At 50.6% G+C, this 21023-nt stretch overlaps 1 protein-coding gene across 2 annotated transcripts; it reads left to right on the plus strand.

Annotated features, from left to right (window-relative positions):
* Positions 1-118: 118 nt before the first annotated feature.
* Positions 119-19074, plus strand: SYNGR1 (synaptogyrin 1). 2 transcript variants are annotated; one of them, XM_048300177.1, is made up of 4 exons: positions 119-291; positions 10951-11188; positions 12021-12166; positions 13502-14734. In XM_048300177.1, the coding sequence occupies exons 1-4, from the start codon at positions 193-195 to the stop codon at positions 13598-13600; spliced, it is 582 nt and encodes a 193-aa protein (XP_048156134.1). In that variant the 5' UTR covers positions 119-192; the 3' UTR covers positions 13601-14734. The 2 variants fall into 2 exon arrangements, with proteins under 2 accessions (XP_048156134.1, XP_048156133.1); XM_048300176.1 differs by lacking the exon at positions 13502-14734 and adding an exon at positions 14741-19074 and having other exon boundaries at positions 129-291.
* The last annotated feature ends 1949 nt before the right edge of the window (positions 19075-21023 follow it).

Below are 21023 nucleotides of genomic sequence, written 5' to 3' on the forward strand. Positions count from 1 at the left end.
CCGCATTTGTCCTCGCCAGGTGCCGCGGCGGGGCGGGGGGGAGGGGTGGGTGCGCGCTCCCGGCGCGGCGCGTCCCCGTGGGCGGGCGCGCGCGGCTCGTCGCCGCCGGGCTGCCAGGCACGGCTCGGCTCGGCGCGGCTCGGCGCAGCCCGGCGAGCCCCCCGCCTGCCTCCCGCCCACCCCCGCGCCGCCATGGACGGGGGCGCCTTCGGAGCGGGGAAAGCCGGCGGCGCCTTCGACCCGCAGGCCTTCATCCGGCAGCCGCAGACCATCCTGCGGTTCGTCTCCTGGGTAAGGCCCCGCCGCCCCCGGGGGCGGCACCGACACCGGCACCGGCACCGGGGCGGGGGGCGACCCGCCGGGCTGCGGGGGGCGCGGGGCTCCCTGCGGGGCGGGCGGCCGGCACCGGTCCCGACCCTGACCTTCCTGCACACCTGCATACACACACACACACACACATATATATAAACTCATTACGCTGTATGTTACATACCGTATGTTATTATATGTTGTTATCATCATATGCTGTTATGTATTACATATTTATTATTATATGCTTTATATATGCATGTGTATGCGCATGTATCGACATATATAATATGCATGTGTCCGTCAATATGCCCTCCACACAGCCTAGATCTGTACACATACAGATATGTACGTATACGCTTCCATAGCATTTATGGCTGTATTTCTGTTATGTACGTATGCAGGTATGTTTGGAAATAGGGATCTGTCTCTGGGTTTATATATCTCTGTATGTATAAATCTCCGTGTATATCCACATGTATGTGTGCACACAGATGTACAACTGTATGTACATATATCTGCGTGTGTGGATATAGGCCCATATGGGGTGAGAGCAGGCTGGTTTGGGGTTTCTTCCATGGGGAGGAAAAGGGTGAGTCAGGTTGTACGGTGACCCTGTCTCCATCTCAGGTGTGGGTTGTCTTCTCACTCTTCCACGCCAGTGCGTTTATGGTGGGTGCAGGGAGGCAGCAGGATGTGGGGTCACAGGGGGAACCCGGGAGGGGGGATGCTGCAGTCCTGGAATTGCTTCCCTGTGGGTCAGAGGGAGCTGGGCTCAGGCCATGCTGGGGTGAGTTGAAGCGGCTGTAGGGGCTGGATGTCGGTCTCTGTTTCACCCTTATCCTCTCAGCCCCCCAGCCTGCTTTCCCTGTAATGTTTTTGTCTCTGTAATTCGTGCGGAAGGGGGCAGGGGGAAAGAGGCGCCTAACGGGGGTGTCATGGGAAGGTCTCTCCCTCTTCCCGCGATGCTGATCCCATGGCTGCCCATGGGGCTGGCGCGTTTGTGCAAGAAGGTCATTGGGATTAAGGGAGCGAGAGCTGCAGCAGCGAGCTGGCGGGGGAGAGATTGAGGTCTCAGCCGGGAGCGGAGAAGGGAGGGCAGGGAGAGGGAGCAGGGGAGACACATGCGCATGGGAGCTGGGAGGCAAAGCGGCAGGCTGGCTTTGGGAAAGTAAAATAAAAGCAGTGCCAGGTGGAAACAAGGAGGGAAAGGGAAGGTGGCCTGGCTTGCCGGTGGTGGTGGGGAGGCAGCCCTTGTCCTCCCAGCCGGGTGGGTGCGTGACGTCCCCTCTGGGTGATTTGGAGGGTGGCTGGAGAGCCCCAGGACAGCTGAGGACTTGATTAATGCAGGCATTCTGTCTGTCTGTCCATCTGCCTGAGCTTGTTTACAGTACAGCACATCACGCTGGGAGCGGGTTGGCTGCACCGGGGCTGCTGCTGGGCGCCAGGCGAGGGGGTACGCGTGCCCCTCACCCCTGGGAGGCTGGAGTGGAGCCAGCCTGTGTGCCCAGGGATGATGGATGTGATGTGACCTACAAAAGCTCTCCCGTTGCTAATCTCTGTGGCAGAATTTCATCTTTCTCTAGCTGCCTCTCAGTCTGGTGTTTTTTTTCCCCTTCATCCAAGCACTGCAGGATTTTGGCTTCCCAGAGGCACCAGGTGAGGGAGAGAGAACAAGAAATACGTTTGTTTTTTAATTAGGCACCTAATCTGCTCCAGAGTATCTCAGGCAGTGTTGGCTTGCTTGCCGAGCTCATTTGTGTGCCCTGCAAGGTCCCTCCTGGCAAGAAGCACTTGCTGGAGAGTGGCATCTCCTTGGGACCCCTCGCTATTTCTCCCTGCCCATCTGACCTTGAAAGAGGACAGGATGGGATTTATCCCAGGCACTTCACTTGGCCCTGGAAATTAAAGTCCTTTTGCCGAAGCTGGAGGTGCTCCAGGTCAGCAATTCAACATGGGAGGGTAGCATGGCTGTTGTGGTGCAAGGCTATGCCTTCTTCTCCTCTTTTTCCACTGGCTTGGTCTTGTCTGTCCTCCTGAGCATCTCTCCTTTAACAAAGCTGGGGAATCAAAAGCTCACCCCAAATATTTAGTTGTAGTTTTGGTCATTTCTTTAAACTTGATATCAAGAGGGGTCCTTGTGGGCTGTGAAATCCTCTCTCAGGCTGTCACAAGTACCAGACTCTTTATGGCCCCTTCCATAAATTGATTGAACTTTGCTGAAAAAAGACTAGTTTGTGGTTTTCTTCCCTTCTCACTTTCTCTGAGAGAGGGTTCCATGGTTCCAGTGGTCAGAGGCTTTCCACTGTAAATCTGTCTGCTATCCGTTTACTTTTGTGATCTTTTGCCCTTCAGTTTAAATGATGCTTTTCCGTCCCTGGTGTTTTCCCCGTGGTATTTATAAACTGTGATTGCATCCATACTTAGACTTTCTAGTGCCAGGCTCTATGAGCCAAGCTCTTCTGGTGGCCAAGGGCTTTCCCTCCTCGTGGTCTCTCAGAGAGTCTTTCCTTTCACATGCTCTTGCACGCACCCTGAAAGTATTCTGCCTGCCATATCCTGAGATCTCATTTGCCTTTATCCTGCTCATGGCATGAATGGTCCATTGTCTCCCCAGGGCAAGCTGGAGGCTCCTTTTGGCCTGTTTCATGTGATGAGCTTTCACTGAGAGCAGAAATTCTCATGATCGCTTCGTCAGGCACTGACTTTGTGCTCCGGTCATGCTGCCTTTTAGCAGACTTCATGATGGCACAGAGGTGCATATGGCTTTCCACCAACAGGCACCAAAACTGGCTCCTGCCCAGGGAGTTTGCAGCCCAACTGAGGTGGTGGCAAATCTCCGAGGAGAACTGCAGGATCAGGAACAGATGGGTGACCGAAGATTGTTTATGTTGCTCCTTGCTGAAGAGGAGATAGGATAAATTTGACAAGGAAAATGCTAAACTATGGAAAATGTTTAGCAATTCTGGAACATCTGCCTACCAGGACTGTGCTGCAAGGCAGCTCAGGTTTCGTGGGTGCTTTGGAGGTCAGCAGGCGTAGCAGAGTGAGTGTCTCCCTACAGAAAGGTTGCCTGGTTGCCTGGTGCGTGTGCTGGTGATCAGTGGTGGCCCTGTGGGGTGCCCATGCCAGGTTTGGATGTTTAGATGACCCAGAAGCTGGAGTTGTTGGTGCTACAGCTGGAGCTAGTGGAGCTAGTGACCCACACCGAGCTGGGGCTGCACAACTTCAGGATTGTTCTTGAAATAAAGCAGGCAAGTGTGAGCACATCCCTAGCTATTCCCATTGTGCCCTGACCCACAGGGCAGTGCAGCAGAGCTCTCCACAGCCAGTGCAGGGGAGCTGGGTGGCTCCTCTGCAACCCACAGGCGTTGGACATAATGCTGGTGCCGTAAATAAGTAAAATGCTAATCGAAACAGGTTGTTCCAGGTGCTCCTGTCTGCTTGGAAACCTGCTTGCTGGAGAAACTGAAGTGCTGCTCGATGTAAAAGCCTAACAAGGCAAAAGTAACACTGTTTTTGGAAGCAGGCCCAGCTTGCTTGGATGTGGGCTTAAGTAAGAGTATTTCCAACCAGAGCTGCACAGACAAAGCAGCCCATTAAAAGTTGTCACATAGATTGAGGTGCCAAGTCCCCCTCCGACACCAAGATCACTGCCTCTCCGAAGGGAGGTTTGGTGAGGAGAGGTGCTTCATCTCCTTTTCCATCACCTGCTGCTGTTGCCACCATGTTCTCTGGCTGATAGGAGTATCCAGAACATTTGAGCTGGTACAAGAATCGCTGTCTCCTGCGATTTACATCCCAAGCAGCTCCAGCTGAGCAGACAAGGCAGGTGAAGGACAGGTGAACCACATTCCTGGCTTCCCCATGACAGGCTGGCACCTGAAAGGTGGAGGATGGGAACTAGCTACAGCATGGCAGAGAGCCCCATCTCCTGCCTTGCCAGCAGGTCCCTGGCTTGCCACACTCATGCTTGGCTTACACCACCACTTGTCTCTTCCCAAGGACACACAGTGTGGGCTTGTAATAGCGATTAAACTGAGCCTTAGAGCCTGGAGACCTTGTTAGTTTAAAACCAGCTGCAACTGGGCTCCCACCTTCTTTCTATCTCAAGTTAGTTTAGCTGAGACATTCCCCATGTTCCTGGCCCATAGCTCATGCTTTCTGCCTCTGCTCCTGCACCCCGGTTTTGCTGCAGCCACCACGCTCGCTGGCTGCGTGCTTGCGAGGTACCTTGGTGCAGATGAGAGAAATGCAGCTGTTCAAAGCACGTGCTGTCAGTCAAGCCCAAGGGACAGTTCTTCATGGGATGCCCTTGCCTCAGTCAGCTTCAAAAGGGTTTTTGGGGGTTTGCTGTCGCAGGGATTGGGTGAAAGGCTGTGTCAGAAGATGAACAACAGATATGCACAGTTGCACAGTGATTCAGGTTGGATACAGCAGGTTGTGTTGTTTCCAGCATAGCATTTCTAGGAAGGATCTTGGAGCAGAAACAAATCTCTCATTAATGACATTTCCAGATTAAAATCTGAGAAGTAGCGCAAAGACCAAAGACAGTTAGAAACACGAGCAAGAAGTAAGACAACCATACATAATCTGCTGTTTCAAAACATGAGAGGCATACAGGGGAGAAGCAGAGACTGGCCCCTTCCAGCACCTGCATGGTGATGGGACATGGCTAATGCAAATATTTGTGGCAAAACAAGGCAGCAGAGAGGACTCACGTGGCTGCAAGAGGAACAGTCACTGCATGTGGCAAGGGGTGCAGTTCTCGTCCTATGCTGCCACAGCCAAGCCAAGGAAGGGGAGATATGTTGCTAGAAAGAAAACGGAACTCTTCCTCTTGGAAAAAGATGCAACTTTTGGGTGGTCACTTCACTGACCAGTGCCATAGCAATGTAGGGACCATCTAGAAGGCACAGAAGAACCTGGATACCACCATGGATGTGTGATTGTGGAGGGTTGCCACCAGTAGTGGTGGGACAGAAGATGCTGTTTAACCACAGGAAGTGTGTGAAATCTGAGCACAGGGCTGGTGGGAGGCAGAAGGGTTAATGGCCAGGCAGTCAGCTGCCAAACCATGTGTGAAAAAGAAGCTGGCTGGCCAGTAAAAGCATGTCCCAGATCCCATGGTAGGAATTAGGGATTTGGAACCTTTCTCCCTTCAGTCACCTGCTCCGGCTCAGCCCTGGCTGAGGAGCTGGTGCCATGTGGCTGATGGCCAGGGAGGGTGAGCTGGGAGGGAGATGCTGGCATACCCGTGCTCTTCCCCTGTCCCATGTTCAGGGAAATGGGGTCCAGAGAGACTGGCCCCCTCCAGCACCTGCACAAGGCTCAGACACTGTCGAGACTGTGGGCAGGAGCTGTTTGCTGTCTGCGTGGTGCTGGCTGGGGGGAATAAATAGAGCCCGCCTGTTTCCAAGCTGCCAGTCCCATGCATCTCAAAAGCTGCATGTGTTTTCTTCAAAATGAACTAAATACAAGTAGATTTAATGACAATAATAATAATATTCCATGTCTGTGCAACGCACTCCAAAGCTTTTCAGAGACTCCATTTGCAAGTGGCTGAATGAAAATGAAAGCCAGATCATCTCTGCCAGTTTATCATTTGCACCATCTCCTGCTCTTGCTTTTTTTTAAACAGATTTATTCTTGGTCATTACCAGATCAGACTCAGAAGAGGTTCTGGCTTTGTTCTGCCTGAGGGGGATTTGATTTGAAGTCCCATGAGGAATATTATGTCATCAAACTATTTCCTCTCTATAACGGAATAAAAAAGGGGGTGTGTGAGAGGGAGAGGCAGCACGCAGTGCGACAGAGGCTGTGACTGGAGGGCATTGCAGCGAGCCCAAGCAGGCAGCTTGGCAGAAACCCTCTTCAGCCTCATCCCCACCACAGCCATCATGGGGATCTTGGGGGTGAAGTCAGGAAGGCAGCGTGACAAAGTCCTGGGATGAGGTGCAGGAAAATCCTAGTGCACTGCCAGAGGCTGGCTGTGCTTCGTGTCCATCACATGATGCTCAGGAGCATCTGATGCATGGCTGGGGATGGGCAGCATGGTGGAAAGCGCCTCACATGATGCTCAGGAGGTTTTGCCTGGCTCTCTGCAGGGCTGAGCCTACAGTGGGGAGGGACTGGAGAACCTCTCTTCTCATCTCTCACCTTTGCCTTTAGCAAAATCAGATCACCCAGTTTACCAAGAGGAAAAGAAAAAGGTATATAATTCTGCAGGATGCAGAATTTTGCCTGTTTTGCACTTTTCTCACTGTAATGAGCCCTTATATGCTTGTAATGGCCAGCATGAGCCCCTTGAGAAACGAGGAGAGGAAAACTCTCGGATTCTCTCTCTCCTCCCCGCAGTGCTAAGCATTAAGTTCATTTTGCTGCGTCTTTTGGCACATTGCTCTGCCTGTGTCAGCTTTGCAATGCACCTGGCTCTGGGCTGCACTTGGTGTCTTTGAAGCTCTTGGATGAAAACAGGAATCGAGGAAAATGATTGCAACAACCAATGTGGATGGACATGGTGTTTAAGGAGCAGTGAAGTGGAGCAAAGCCGGGTCCCAGCAGCAGGGCTGAGTTGCTCAGATCTTTTCCAAGTGCTCTTTTCATCCCTTTTTTGAGTGTAGCCAAATATATCACTGCTTATTAAATGTGTACCTCCAGACAGGCTGCACACCTGCCCAACTGATGTTGCTCTTGGAGGCTTAAAGAAACCTTCTCAACCTAAAAATCTATTTACTTCAGGTCTGTTAACTGCCTGAAGCAGCCTTGCTGAAGAAATGAGGCAGCTCAAGTGCACAAAGCTGGGGATGGCTGCCTGGTTTTTGTTACCAAGCATCAGAAAGTGGCCAGTGATCTCCCTCTGCAGAGTGGAAGGATGGGCTGCATTTGGGAGCCTTGGGAGGCCTCCTGTTAGCCTATGGACAAGTCCCTTGCCTGCATCTCACTGCTCAGTCAGGAGAAGACTTCTGCCATCTTCTCCTTGCCTCCTCTTTGCAGCTGGATGTGTATTTTGGGCCACTTTACCAGTGGCCGTAGGCAAGGCTTTGTGCAGCGAGTGCCAAGTGGGGGGAGAAGACACAAGCAGCAGTAGCACAGAGCAGTAAGAGGCCTGTGCCAGTGCTGCTGGTCGCTGGCATTTCTTTAGACGTGCTGCAGATGTGATGGGAACAGGAACATAAACACTTCATGCTTGAAAACTTGGTGCTTTGTTTATAATCTAGGCAGTCATTCATACTGCACCTGCTGCTTGGATCATCTTTGCAGGCCATGGATTGTGAAATCAAGGAAATAAAATATATTTGCTCTTTCTAAGATGACTTGCCACGTCAGTGAGCTTCCACCCAGCTGCTCCCTTACCAACAAGGAATAGCTGCCATGGACAAAGTGTGCAACAGTTTCTATTAAAGGCTGCAAGACCTAAGCTCTCGTAACTATGTTTTTTTTTTTTATAAAATTGTTTGTCACAACAGTTTCTGGGTACGGACATCATGGGAATAAAACAGGCGATGTTGCCTGTCAGCAACAGCAACAGCAATTACCTCTTTTGCTGTCCAGCTCTGCCTGGAATCTCTGGTTTGAGCCTGCCCATTCTTGCCCAGTCAGTGTAATCCAGCCCAGCTCAAGGCTTCTGTGCACAGTGGGTCCTCACAGCGTTTTGCTGTGCCATCAGGGTGGTGACAAGCTGGCAAAGGGAGCACACCCTCTCTTTGCCCTCTCTGCAGTGCCAGGGAGTGGAGCATGGATCAGAACCTATGCCAATGGTGAGGAAAACACAGAGAGAAGGAGACATCTTAAGATACTATGCTTTGGTCCATAGAAAGCTTTCCTAAGGACAAAGAGTACTTTGGGATGGCTGTTTCAGGAGAGAGAAGATAAGCATCCACAGTGTCTTATTCTGCTCACAAGTGAGAACACACTTAGTGGAATCTCCCCAAAAAACTCCTAAGATCATCTGAAATCAGATGCTTGCCTGTAAGTCATACCTTGGGCACCTCCAGGCTGTGAAACGGGTTTCTCTTCATAGGAGAGAAGTCTGGCATCTTGGCTGACTGCAGATGGAGAAAGGAAGTTAGGAATGCCTCCTCTGCTTGAAAATAAGGGAGAGGGAGATGTTCCTCTAGTCTTGTGACTCTGAGCTGTGCCTTTATGATGAGCCAGCATAAAAAGGTATGGAAGAGCAAATGCAAAAAGAAATTACTCTGTCCAGCCCAGCAGCAAACCGAAAGCTAAGAGCAGAGAGAAGATGTGTATCAGGATATATCTCCACAGCTATGTCTCTGGGGATAGACCATTACAGAAGTTCATTCATCCCAAATGAGTAAGCAGAGACTCACAATACAGCTCGTTGCAAGGCTTTATCTGACTCAGGGAATCAACATTTCACCAGTTTTGAGTCCTAAACCAAAACTGAACACCAGACTATGCCACTGCGGAGGCTGTTCCTCGTCTTCCAAAGAGAAGATAAGCTTTCTGTCTAATGCTGCAGAAAACAGTACACCCACTTTGAAAGCTCAATATATGGAGGTTGGTACTTCAGGTGTCAGCATCAGTGCTGGTCACAGCCTCACATTGGGATGTCACTTCAGGAGTCTGTCCGCTCTTCCTCAGGTCAGAGGAACAGGGTGTTATTGCCAATGACCCTAGGCAGACCTGTCAGCCCAGCCTGTTGTGAAGGTGTGTGAGACATCCCACTGAAAGAACCTGGCTGTAATTGTCTGCAATTTTGCTGCTTTCCAAACCATTCAGGCTGAAATTTTGAGGACTAAATCTTTGTTTCTAGCAGACGAGATTCTTATTTAATTTTCACGGGCAATTTCTGCAAAATACGATCAGTCTTGATTTGCAAGAAGAAGGAGGAGGAGGACAAATAGGTTATTTTACTTCTAAACTTAAAACTCTCTTGTGATTTTCAGAGAACCCATGCAGTTCCTACGCTTAGGAACACCAGCTTCCAGCTTTTTTTACTTTGTTCTAGTGTGATACACCCAATTTCAGCAACCCAAGTGTGACCCAATTATGAGTCTTGAGGTGCAAAAATAATACTGGTGTCAGTGGATATTTGTTAGAGTTTGGCAGGTGAAATGTAATTGGTGTTGAGTATCTGCCCAAGGGCTTTTGGGGGGCTGTGAGTAAGGTTTTTTCTCTGGTTCTTGATGCCACAGGCCAAGCAGCAGAGGTCTGTGCTGTGCATCTTGGGTATCCAACCCCACTGACGATACGGGTGGTGTATTGGGTTGGCATTAATCAATAATTTTCCTGCACTCATAAAGCTGTTTCTCTGCTTTCTGGTTTGTCTTCTGGTGCTTGGTTGGGTTAAGTGGTACTGGGGTCCTGACCAGGCAAACACTCAGACCTAGCTCCACTTCCAGCAGGAGACTTGGCCTCCTCGTCTTCTTGTGTGCCTGCTTCTCCTTGGGGATAGGGTGGTGGTTCCAAGGGTGCCAGGTCTTGTTGTGCAGACATCTTCCAGGCTGGCAGAGTACCCTGGTGATGTCCTAGTGCACTTCATATGTAATTTCATCCCATGCTTGAGGTCCCATTCCCATTTCCCTGAGGCTCTTGCAGGCAGCATCCAGTCAGCTGTTCCTACTGAAGGTCTTCAGATGCCCTGCAAAGAAAAATCTGTACATGCTGCCTTACTATTCCCCTCTTTCTTCTGTGGGGAAGGGGAAGCTGTTTGTTTGAGAGGCAAGGTGCAGGACTAGGGCTGCTGTAAATAGCTCTCTGCTTTGGTGAACCTGCTGTGTCAAAGAGGGACAGCCTTGTGGCAGGTGACAAAGGCTAAGCCCATGAGCAAAGATTAGACCAGCAACTGCGGATTAGGGCATTTCTACCTGGACTCATCCTTGACTCTGCCTGATTTAAAATAACATGCAGCGGCAGTGGTGGTGACAGGTAGGGAGGACTCACAGTGGCCCTGACAAGTGGACCTGGAGTAGGGATGTTTGGCCCCTAAAATCTGTTGGGAAAGTTGGAGGGTGTTGGCATGGACAGAGTGTTGGTGAGTGGACAGAAGGATGGGTGGTGTCATGGAGTGGGCTGATGGAGAACCAGTGGACAGAGCTGTGTGATGTGGGGAAATGGGGAGGATGGAAGCCCAGCAGAATGGAGCTGCAGAGCAAGCAGGGCTGTGGATTGTGGGAGGGTGGATGGGGAAAAGAGCATAGTAGCTTGCTAGATAAAATCAGTGATGCATGGTAGGAGCAATTAATCTCTTGGAGGGGAAGGAGTGAGTAGGAGAATAAGTGCAGACTACGAGGATTTCCACTACTTGAAGCCATTGTATACAGGCACCTGCACCAAAACCATATCCCAATTTACACTCCATGTCACCTCCCTGTGTGTTTGTGGGAAGCCACCCTTACTCCAGACTGCAACTGCTTTGCATCGCTTTAGGTCAGATGGATAAAAAGGTTCAATCTAAAAATGTCCTATTTTAAGTTAATCCTGAGAAATAAAATGAGACCATGTTCCCTGTAAATTCCCTGTGGCTACAACCCAGGCAAGGCAGCAGGGCAGGAGCTCAGCAGAGCAGAGAGGTGCTGGCAAAGGGTGTCTGTCCCCTGCAGAGCTCTGCTCCTTTGTGCTGGTCCAGGGAGATAGGGCTTGCCCTGACGTATCTCCGGCCTTGCTCCCCACCAGGTGTTCTCCATCGTGGTGTTCGGCTCCATTGTCAATGAAGGGTACGTGAACCGCGTGGATGAGGTAGAAGAGCACTGCATTTTCAACCGCAATCACAATGCCTGCAACTATGGCATTACCGTGGGTGTCCTCGCCTTCCTCAGCTGCCTTCTTTACCTGGCTCTGGATGCCTACTTCCCGCAGATCAGCAGCGTCAAGGACCGCAAGAAGGCAGTGCTCTCGGACATCGGCGTCTCGGGTGAGCTTCCTGGCTCTTTGGCCCTAGTGGCTTGTTCCAGCCGTTCGGGCAAACTGCTCAATGTCAGGCGCTCCCTGAAGTATGTCAAAGGGGCCAGGAGTGGAGTGAGGGCAGGATCAGGTGAAGCACCTGAATTTGCTAAGGACTTTGGGCTTGCAAGTTCTCTCACAGTTAGCCCCTTTCCTAGCAGTCCTATGTACAGCTGACAGGAGAAGGGGAAGGATTGTGCCGTTTTGTTGCTGCTTTGGAATGCCCATTTCCCTCACTGCCAGGTGTCTGCCTGTGCCTGGCAGAGAGGGTGAGTACCTCCTACCTTCACCTATTTCCTGGGGGCACAGCATGTTAGTGATCCTTTCCTTGATGTGAGTCCCTGAGCTGTTCTGTCCTGAGCACAAGCTGGTCTCTGTGTAACTGCAAACCAGCTGCTTCCCACTCTTTTGCAGCTCCCGTGGAAGGAATTGCTCTTTGCTTGTCCTTGCAGGACAGGATTGTGAAGCAATGGCTGTTTCATAGAGCCCAGATGATTGCTTTAGTACTGGAAGCCCTTCAGGCTCCCTCCCAAGGCCAAATGCAAGTCCTGTGATCAATCCAAACACAAGCAAATGAACTCTCCTGAGGTTCTTTCTGCAGACACCTCTTGGTCACCTTGACAATTTGCTGCCAGCTCACTTGGGCTCAGATGGCTGACCGGTCAGTTTTGCCCAGTCTGCAACATAGTGCTGGGTCTCAGAGGGTTGAAATTTCCAGAGGAATGTAATATGTATATGTTATGCTCACACATAATCTTGTTCTTTGTCCTTCCCTTTGGCATGACGGCGGTGGTCCATCCCAGCCTTTTGGGCATTCCTCTGGTTCGTTGGCTTCTGCTTTCTGACCAACCAGTGGCAAGCTTCAAAACCAGAAGACAACCCACTGAATGAGGGAGGGGATGCAGCCCGAGCAGCCATCACGTTCTCATTTTTCTCCATCTTTACCTGGGTGAGTACAGTAGCCATGATGTTGGATCAAATGTCCTCTGTACTGTATTATCGTGTGGGGAATGAAAGGTGACTGGCTAAGAGTGATTCCCTCTGGGATCTCAGGTCACATGGCTTCTGAGAAGCAAAAGCAGGAGAGGAGGTGGCTGGGAAGTAAACTTGGGAAACAGAACTCAAAAACTTACGTGGAAGAAGGTTTTGGAGCACTAATAAGCACAATGGGAGAGTCTCATATCCCAGTAAGGAGTGTTTTCAACAGACCTTTAATATGGCCTTGCACAAGCCAGCTCCCCAACCATCACTGTCATAGAATCATACAATAATTTGAGTCGGAAGGGTCTTTTACAGGCCATCTAGTCCAGCCCCCCTGCAAAGAGCAGGGACATCTCCAACTAGATCAGGTGGCTCAGAGCTCAGTTCAATCTGACTTTGAATGTTTCCAGGGATGGGGTATCCACCACCTCTCTGGACAACCTGTTACCGTTTTCTCTGTGTGTCAGAGGACTTCAACAGCACTTTCACCTTACAGACACTAAGCCGAGAAGGGAGCTGCAGGCCAGGGGTTGCACCCATCTCCCTCTCACCTTTGCTCCCATCATGCAAGATGTCATCATTGTTCTTCTGGACTCTGTCTGCACCCACCACTGGAGTGCCACCTCACTGGGTCGCCTTTTAGGAAGGTGATGGTGCTGTCTTAAGACTGCCCTTTCTCCAGCAGTTCCTTATTGCTAGTTTCCTGGAAAAGCTGTTGTGTGCAATATAAATACCCCTGATGACTTCCTCCTGCCTCTGAAAGCACCAAGCACAAGTGATTTTTTTCTGAAGTGACAGGACAGTGCCAAGCAGGAAAGCATTTTAACCCTGTCTCCATGCATAAGCCCTTGTGGCTTTATCTTCTCCTCTTCCTGCAGGCCCTGATGTTGGGCAGGGGCCAGATAGGAAAGGTGCTGTAAGACCATGAAGCTGTCAGAGAGGAGGGGGTCTGCAAAGGGTTGTGCTCTCAGCACCCTCGCCATGGTGACACCGGGCAGGATCAAAGGACAGCAATGTGTGTGTTCCCTTCGTGAGCTGTGTCCTGCACTCGAGTGCTGCCGACAGCCCCTTGCAAGCTCCAGCAGAAAGTCTGACAAGGAGCAAGGCTTTTGCAAGGGGTCCCTCAGGACACTTTTGGAGGTGCCATCACCTGCAGTGATCCTCTCCCATGCACAGGCTTGCAAGTGGCTAAACAGGAACTCTCTTCGCCTGGTTCCTTGGGGTTTGTTTTTATTTCAGTCAAACACTCTGGTTTGCTCTACCTTACTGATTCTCCTTCCCACTCCCCTCTCTCTCCTCACAGGGCTTCCTCGTATTTCTGGCTTTCCGGAGACTCAGAGACATTAATTTTCAGGAGGAATACAATACTCTGTTCCCTAACTCCCCATCCTTGCTGCCTTAATGACCCTTGCTGATGGGAGAATTTGGGGGAAGGAGTGGAGGGATGCAGCTGGAGGAGGTCACTGAGCAGAGCTGGTTCCAATGCCCTGACTATGAGTGTGTGGTCACTGCAGGGCATGGGATGGGAAGATATGGGCCAATGAATTGGAGTGGGGTTGTCCACTGAATGGGGAATCTCTCTCTGGAGAGTTGGAACTGGCAGTTTCTTCTCCTCTTCTGCTCCCTTCTCTCCCTCACCCATACCCTAACTAATGATGTGTAACACCACTGTGCCTTTTTTTGATGACTGCTCAGACCTAATACTTCAGCCAGGAGATGCCCTCTGCCCCCACCATTTTATCTCTTTCATTTCTTCCCAGACCTCATTCCCCAAAAACCTCTCCCCCATCACCTTCTAGACTGCTCACCTCTCTCAGGGATGCTCTGGGACAACAAGCCATGCCTGCTGAACCCTGTGCCCAGGCTCTCCCAGTCCACCAAAAGGTGCCCTGCCTGCAGTGCCTGAGGCAGGAGACAGCAGTTGGCTTGCTAACTGTCCCCTGGTCTGGGAAGCAGCTGCCTTGCTTCCTGCTGCTCCTTCCTAAGGTCTGTGCTACACCTTGCGGATGTTGACTGGTGAAGGGGTTTCAGGGGGCGACCTCTACCTCAGTACTTGTTAAATCCTGCTCTCCTTACTGGCCTTTACAAGCCAGATCAGCAGCCCAGCAGCCAAGCCCTCTGGTGTTGCTGAGGCAGATTGCCTTCCCACAGCCGGGAGGGGCTGACTGGGATAACCATGTGCCAGCTGAGCCTCCGTGACCCGTGCGATGTTGGTGAAACCCCACCGGCAGACAGGAGGTGCCCTGAACATCCCAGAGAGAGCAGGGAGCCTTGGCAGGCTGCACACAGCCAGCTGGACTTGCAGCCTTCCCTGCCCAGTCCTCCTCTGTCCTTGTGGGCTCATGCTTTGTGTGGAACAGTGTGGACTTCCGTGCTTGTGGGGCGTTTCACCGGCGATCTGCCAGGCGGGCCTCGTACACTAATCCGTAACCACTACTAATCCCACTTTTGTTTGTTTCTCTTTTTCGGTACGTTCCCCCTCTTTTTCCTCTTCCCTCCCCTCTCTGCTTCCCATGTCTTCCCTTCACCTCCTCCCTTAAAGGTGGGCCAGGCATTCCTGGCATATCAGCGTTTCCAGCTGGGTGCCGATTCGGCCCTCTTCTCCCAGGACTACATGGACCCAAGCCAGGACTCCGGCATGCCTTATGCTCCCTACACGAACGAGGAGGATGCTACAGATGCGGTGGGGACGTACCAGCAGCCCCCTCCAGCAGATGCTTTCGACACCGAGACACAGGGGTACCAAACGCAGAACTACTGAGCCACCGATGCCCCTTTCCCTTCCCCTTTCCCTTCTGCCCCCGTTCCCACTGCCGGCAGAAAGCCGAGGCACAAACAAGACACGTGCATAGTGGTACAAGAGGTGGCTCTCAGCTATGCTCCAGCCTTCTGGGTCATCTGTTTTTATTTATTGTTTTTAAAAAAGGAAAAAAAAAAAAAGGAAAAAAGGTTTCCCCATCACCTCTTCCTTCTCCTCTCCCACCTTCCAGAACCAAATTTTTCCAAAATCTGCATTTTGATAGAAAGGTCCCCCCTTTCCTCCTCTCCCTCCTGCCTTGCTGCAGAGGACAGAGTCTGTCTTGTGGACAGGAGAGGAGCTATGGCACCAGCAGGGCAGGGGAAAGGGTATTGGAGGCAGACGGAAGAAATGAGAGGGACTGGGACCCTTCCTGGAAGAGGTTGTATCGCTGAAGGTTGGAGTAGATATGGGAGCATCCAAATAGTTCTGGAGCACCTGGTGGCTCAGGAAGGGGAATGGTGTTGGAGTCAGCATACAAGAGTGTGAGGAGGGGCCTGGAGGACAGAAGGAATGGCATTCTCCATGTAAAGACAGGGGGGCTTTTCCCTGCCACATGCTAGCGAGGGAGGGATGCTTTATTTTTAGAGGGTTTGGGAGAAGTGGTATGGGGAGGGGGGGAGCACAAGGAGAGAAAATGGGAAGGGAAAAAGAAAGATTTGCAGGTACAATCAGAAATCACAGGCACATCTGTAGGTTACAGCAAGAGACTGAGCAGAGCAGAGGGGTAGTGCCCTGAGATTCACTCCTTCCTCAGCCCCCTTGGATTGAGGTGGAGGTGATTTCCCTTGCCTGTACGTCCTGCTAGTCACTGCTCTTCTCAGACCAGTGTTTGATGAGGCAGGAGGGGAGCCATGCCCAGTCTCTGGGCCCAGATAGAGTGCCTGTGGGAGGAAGGATGGAGGAGGTGGGCTTCTAGAGAGCCCTGAGGGCCTTCAACCCCAGCTGGGCTGGTTTGAGGGGGAGAGGAGAGCTTTGTCATTTCACCCGGGGCGGGAGGAGAAGAAAGACAGTTTTGCTCCTCAGGTCCTGTTGAACCTTCCTCTGTTCCTCTGTTCCTTTACAATGGTGCAAAGCCTCTTGCTGACACCATCTTTGTAGCGTAGAGGAATGGAGCAGGACCCCACTTAGAAAGAAATACTGCTGCTGGGGTGGCCAGCATGTGTCTGGCTCTTGCACAGGGGTGCAACCAAGCTGGGAAGGGTCCCTGCATGGCTGAGCTTTGCCTCCCACTCAGATAGGGAGCAGGTCTTGGTGTGCAGCGAATTGGTTGGGGCCAGACTGAGTTGTCTGAAAACTGGTCTTTCTGTACTTGGCATAGGCCATACCTTAGTGCTCTTCTGCAGCATCTCAGATCCTGGCTGACTTTAAAGCCTCGCCTAGGTGGCAGCACTGACTCTTAGATAGAGCTCGTATGGGTATCATTCCACACTCCTCATGATTTTGCTCCAAGTAAAGACACAGCTGTGGAAGCTCACTCTCTGTTCCAGGTTAGAAGTTAGGTCTGTGCGTGAAGACAGATTCCCAGATTTCCCTTGAATGGTAATAATTCAGCAATAGCTACCTGGACAATTATCCTGGGCACAGACATCTCTAAGAGCACAAGAAGCTGGGTTTATCTTGCAGCAGTGAGGAGCTCCATCCCCCAGGCAGCCACCCTGTTTGATGCAACTGTCCCAGTAGCAGAGATCAGGAGCACATCCAAAACCTGTAGGTGCCCACACTGCACATGCAGCCTATTCCTCATAGCACCCTTAGGAGTGGGGAGAATGGGACACAGGTCTGGCCTGTGGCTGTGTGAACATCTCATCTGGAGGGCACCAAGGTTACCAGTCCTTCCCTCCTCCCAGTGGCCCACAAAGATAGGGAAGGGGTAGAAACTGTAGAGCAGCAGGCTCCCAGAGGGAAGTGGAGCAGTGTTCTCCACTGTATACAGGCACTGTTTCTCCCCGTTCCTACCAGCACATTTGTGCTCCTGGTGTCTGTCCCATGGCTTGTCCTCCCCAGGCTTGCCCCGTCTTGCTGGTGGTTACCCACTGGTGAGGATGGGAGCGAGGGATCAGGTAGCCCTAGGGGCACAGCAGGAACGACTGGGCACAGGCACACATCCCTTGCTCTGTGGCTATGAGTGAATGCAATACTGTAAATAGGAGGGGTGCTTTTTGGAAGGAAGCCCCTCGACCTTCATTTTCTGTGGGTTCAGCCTAATATTTAGGCTTGGGACGGGTTTAGTTTATTGAGAGAGGTTTGTTGTGACTGGATGTGGGGGGAGCACCCTCCTGTCTGTCTCCCACCAGGGGAGAAGGACGAATGAATGATGAGGTGGAGGAGGAGAGAAATTAGTTGTACTCACCCAGACTCATCTGTGTCATCCTTCATGCTTTCATTTGGGGTGTGGGGAGGGAACTGAGAGGAGGAGGAGGCTATAAATAACCGCCCCTTAGCACAAAAATGTGTTGTACCTTTTGGGAGGTCCCTCCTCTGTGAGTGACCAGGCACATAAGGAGAGGTACAGACAGTATGTGGGGGACGTACCGGGGCTCTGTTTTGGGGTGTGGTGCAGGAGCATCTTGCATGCCCCTTCTCCCATCAGAGTTACATAGGTGGCTAAACACCATTTGGGGCTGACTAAATGAGCAGGCTTTCCTTTATCCTCTTCAGCTTGCTTCCCTCATGTAACCAGCTGATGGGCTCAGGTAGGCTTGAGGCAGGAATGAACCTCCCCCTCAGAACCAGCACTTTAGTGAGACATGAGCCAGGTGGCTTCATCTTGGGTTACTTCTTGGTTGTTCTCCTTGCTTTGTGTCATAAGAAAAGCATTGATGTGACAGGGGACACTACAACAGTAGATGCTTGGACAACTTCTTGCTTTTGCTCATGGGAGAAGACTTGCTCTGCTTGGGTTCACGTGCTTTCAGCCTTTGCAGTGGAGGGTTGGTGGTGACAGACCTGGGAGTGGGACTCTGCTTGTTTGCAGGTAGCCATTTAAAATGCAAAATGCAATTTCCAGTGGCATTTGGCTGGTTCTGCAGCTGATGAGACATACAGACCTACCCAAAGGGCTTGTTATCTTATCTTAGGTGCTTCTGATAAGGTGCTGCCTATTTCTGGTGATCATAGGCATGACCTGAGCAGCTGACTGGAACATGTCCCTTTTGCATTCTAAGTGTGGGTGAGATCAGCCCCACTCTAGAGATTAGGAGATCAGAGGGAAGGCTGTATAAGTGAAATGATAAGGTGGCTTTCTTCCCCCTCTGCCATTTGTTCAGATTACAGAGGATTATGCATCCCCCGTTGGGAGCAATGGCCCCTTGATGTCTTCTTATCTTACAAAGCCCCCAAATAAAGGACTGTTCTGTGGAAGCAGAGGCTGTGAAGGGCAAAGAGATGATGAAACCTTGCCCCAGTTCTGTCTGTGGATTCAGCCTCCTGGTGTGTCCCCATCTCTGGCTCACCCATATCCCCACCACCCTGTTCATCACCTCATCACACACCCTTCCTCTCTGCGTTATTCCTGGCAGTTCCCTCAGGGGAGGAGGTGTCTTTGTCCCTGTACCCTTGCAAGCACTTGGGAGGACCCAGGAAGGCAGCATTGCAGGGTGGTTCCCACGGGAGTCTCATCTCCCATCCCCAGAGCAGGTACAAGTTAAGGAGCCCAGTGAGGCCACCTCACGCAGCAAGTTCAAACCATCCATCCAGACAACTCCCTGCTGCCTGTGTGGCATTTGTAACACCACCTGGGCTGCCCTGCCCCTTGCCCTGCCCCATTACTGCCTGTGTATAGTATATATATTATATATATATATTTAAAAAGATGTATAATATAAAGCTATACATATATACGTATATACGATGACTCATGGATGGCCTGCTGCATACAGGATCCTCTGAGTGGTCTTGTCTAAGCCCGAGTGTCCCTTCACCCCTCCTCCCCCTGCCCGTCCGTTCCAAAATTCAACTACAGCGAACCCCGCCACCTCGGCACCTGTGTTTACAATGTCCTATATATTTGTGGTTAACAAAGTGAAGGTGGTAACTACTGGTGTCTCAATAAAGTTATGACGTTTAAAATAACCATACTATATGGAAAAAAAAAATGGTCTGGCTTTTCTTCTTTGGGGAGGGATGGTTTTTTTAGTTTGGTTTGCTACAAGAGCATTGGCTCCTGTGCTTCTGCATGGCCGAGCTGGCAAGTTTAGTGACAATCAGTGGCTTGAATGGAGGAAAGAAACCTAAGGAACTGCCCTTACTGAGATGTTTCAGTGGAAGCTAATGGTTACTTGTTTCACTTGGCCTAAGTTTCAAATCACACACCATCAAGTGTCTCTCACCTAATCAGTAGGAAAACCTGAGGAACCTGACATGCCATGTTAGAAGTGGACTCTCACTGTGAAAAGGATGTGGCAATAGGAGGTGTGGATGGGGGACTTATAAGAATATAGGATACAAACCTACATGAAAATAAACACCTGTATTTCCACACCCAGGGAAGCAGATCTGTTTAGTCTTTTGATGTGTCTTTATTCATCTATGTGTGATCATTGCTCGGGTGTCTGGTGTACTGCAGGTTTTCAAAACTTAATCAGACCCTGGGAAATGAGCTCTCAGGGCACTGCCCACAGTGGGTGTCAGTGATTGGTAGCCCACCACTAAAAAGGATCTTGTTTCAACAGGCTTTGCAATAAAAATTAAATTCAAAATCCCGTCCTGTGCTGATGCTTAGCTAAAGCTTCCTTCTCATTCCCTTTTAATGAGTTGGTCACCCAAATACCTGAGTATCACATTTCCCAACCCTTGTGAGGTTTGAAGACAGTAAGCAGAAGCACATGATGGTGAACAGGCTCTAGCCATTCCTCCAAACTGTCTCCGCTCTTGGGGACACTAGTGAGCACCCACTGCAGCTGCGCATCAGATTATATGCAAAAGTGTTGGTGGACTGGCCCATCTGTTTCATGATTAATCTTTGTTTGGACAAAGACCCTTCCTACAGTCACAGCTTTTGGGGTGGATGTGTTGTGGAGATACTGAGCCCATGGAAAGGCAAATGTCTGTGTTGGCAACAAGTAGAGTTAAAAACTGGTGAGACAAAATGTTGCCAAAAGCAAGCATTTCAGATGAATAGGACTCCAACATTACTAGTTTGTTTGTGTTTTCTAATAATTTGAAATCTCTTTAATTTTGCTTTCTGGTATTTCACATGCTTATGAGTCATGTTTTGAAGCTTCTCCCTGCAGCCATGACATCTAGAAACAATTCTGTTACAAAGTTGTTTTCTTTTTTTATTTTAAAGTTCACATAATCCCAGGACTCAGATGAAAATTTGTTTAGTGTATCAAGGAATTCAATAAAATTATACGAAACAACCCATTTCCCTCCCTCAAAAATCCATCTGGCCTAAAATTGTACAAACTCTGTTTTGCAGCCGTATTTGACTCTCTCTTGGGGGGATCAGCACACCTTCATCATTCTCCCTTTCTCTGGCAGTAGGTCTGCACATTGGCTCTCCAGCTCTCAGAGGGTGCTGGGGGAAAGAATCTGTTGTTTCCAGCTTTCCTTCCTTAATACTTGTTCTTTCTATTGCCCCATCTTATTTCTCTGCCCTTCCAGCATGCCTCAAAACAGTGGCCTGCGAAGAGGAGCATTAGGGCACCTGTACCTGTGGGAAGCATCAGGCTGAGGTTGGTAAAGGTAGATGAGGTGACCTCGGGGTGGAGCTGTGTGAGGCCTTGCAACGCCACCCCCCACCACCCCTTTCTGCTTGCCGTAGGAGGAGAGCAAGTGTGGAAAGCTGGCTCTGTCAGAGAGACCCTTCCTTTTTTCCATGTCACCTCCTGCAAGCTTTGCCAAAAATCACTGCTTTCCTTTCTAGCCCCAGCCTCCTTTATCATCAAAACAGAAAAAAAATCCCCCTGAACATATCTCACACATGATCAGTAGAGAGAAACTAAATGATGTGATGGCTTCTGCCGGCAATCTGGTAAATGCTTCCCGGTTTCTGAGCACCTGCAAGAGCACTGTGCCGGGGCTG

The sequence above is a fragment of the Corvus hawaiiensis genome, chromosome 4 (genome assembly GCF_020740725.1).
Source record: "Corvus hawaiiensis isolate bCorHaw1 chromosome 4, bCorHaw1.pri.cur, whole genome shotgun sequence".
Taxonomy (NCBI): Eukaryota; Metazoa; Chordata; class Aves; order Passeriformes; family Corvidae; genus Corvus; species Corvus hawaiiensis.

Coding starts and splice junctions, on each gene's coding strand:
- SYNGR1 (XM_048300176.1), top strand. CDS start 193: ATGGACGGGGGCGCCTTCGGAGCGGGGAAAGCCGGCGGCGCCTTCGAC. Junction 11,189..12,020: donor CTCGGACATCGGCGTCTCGG/GTGAGCTTCCTG, acceptor GGTCCATCCCAG/CCTTTTGGGCATTCCTCTGG. Junction 12,167..14,740: donor TTTTCTCCATCTTTACCTGG/GTGAGTACAGTA, acceptor CCTCCCTTAAAG/GTGGGCCAGGCATTCCTGGC.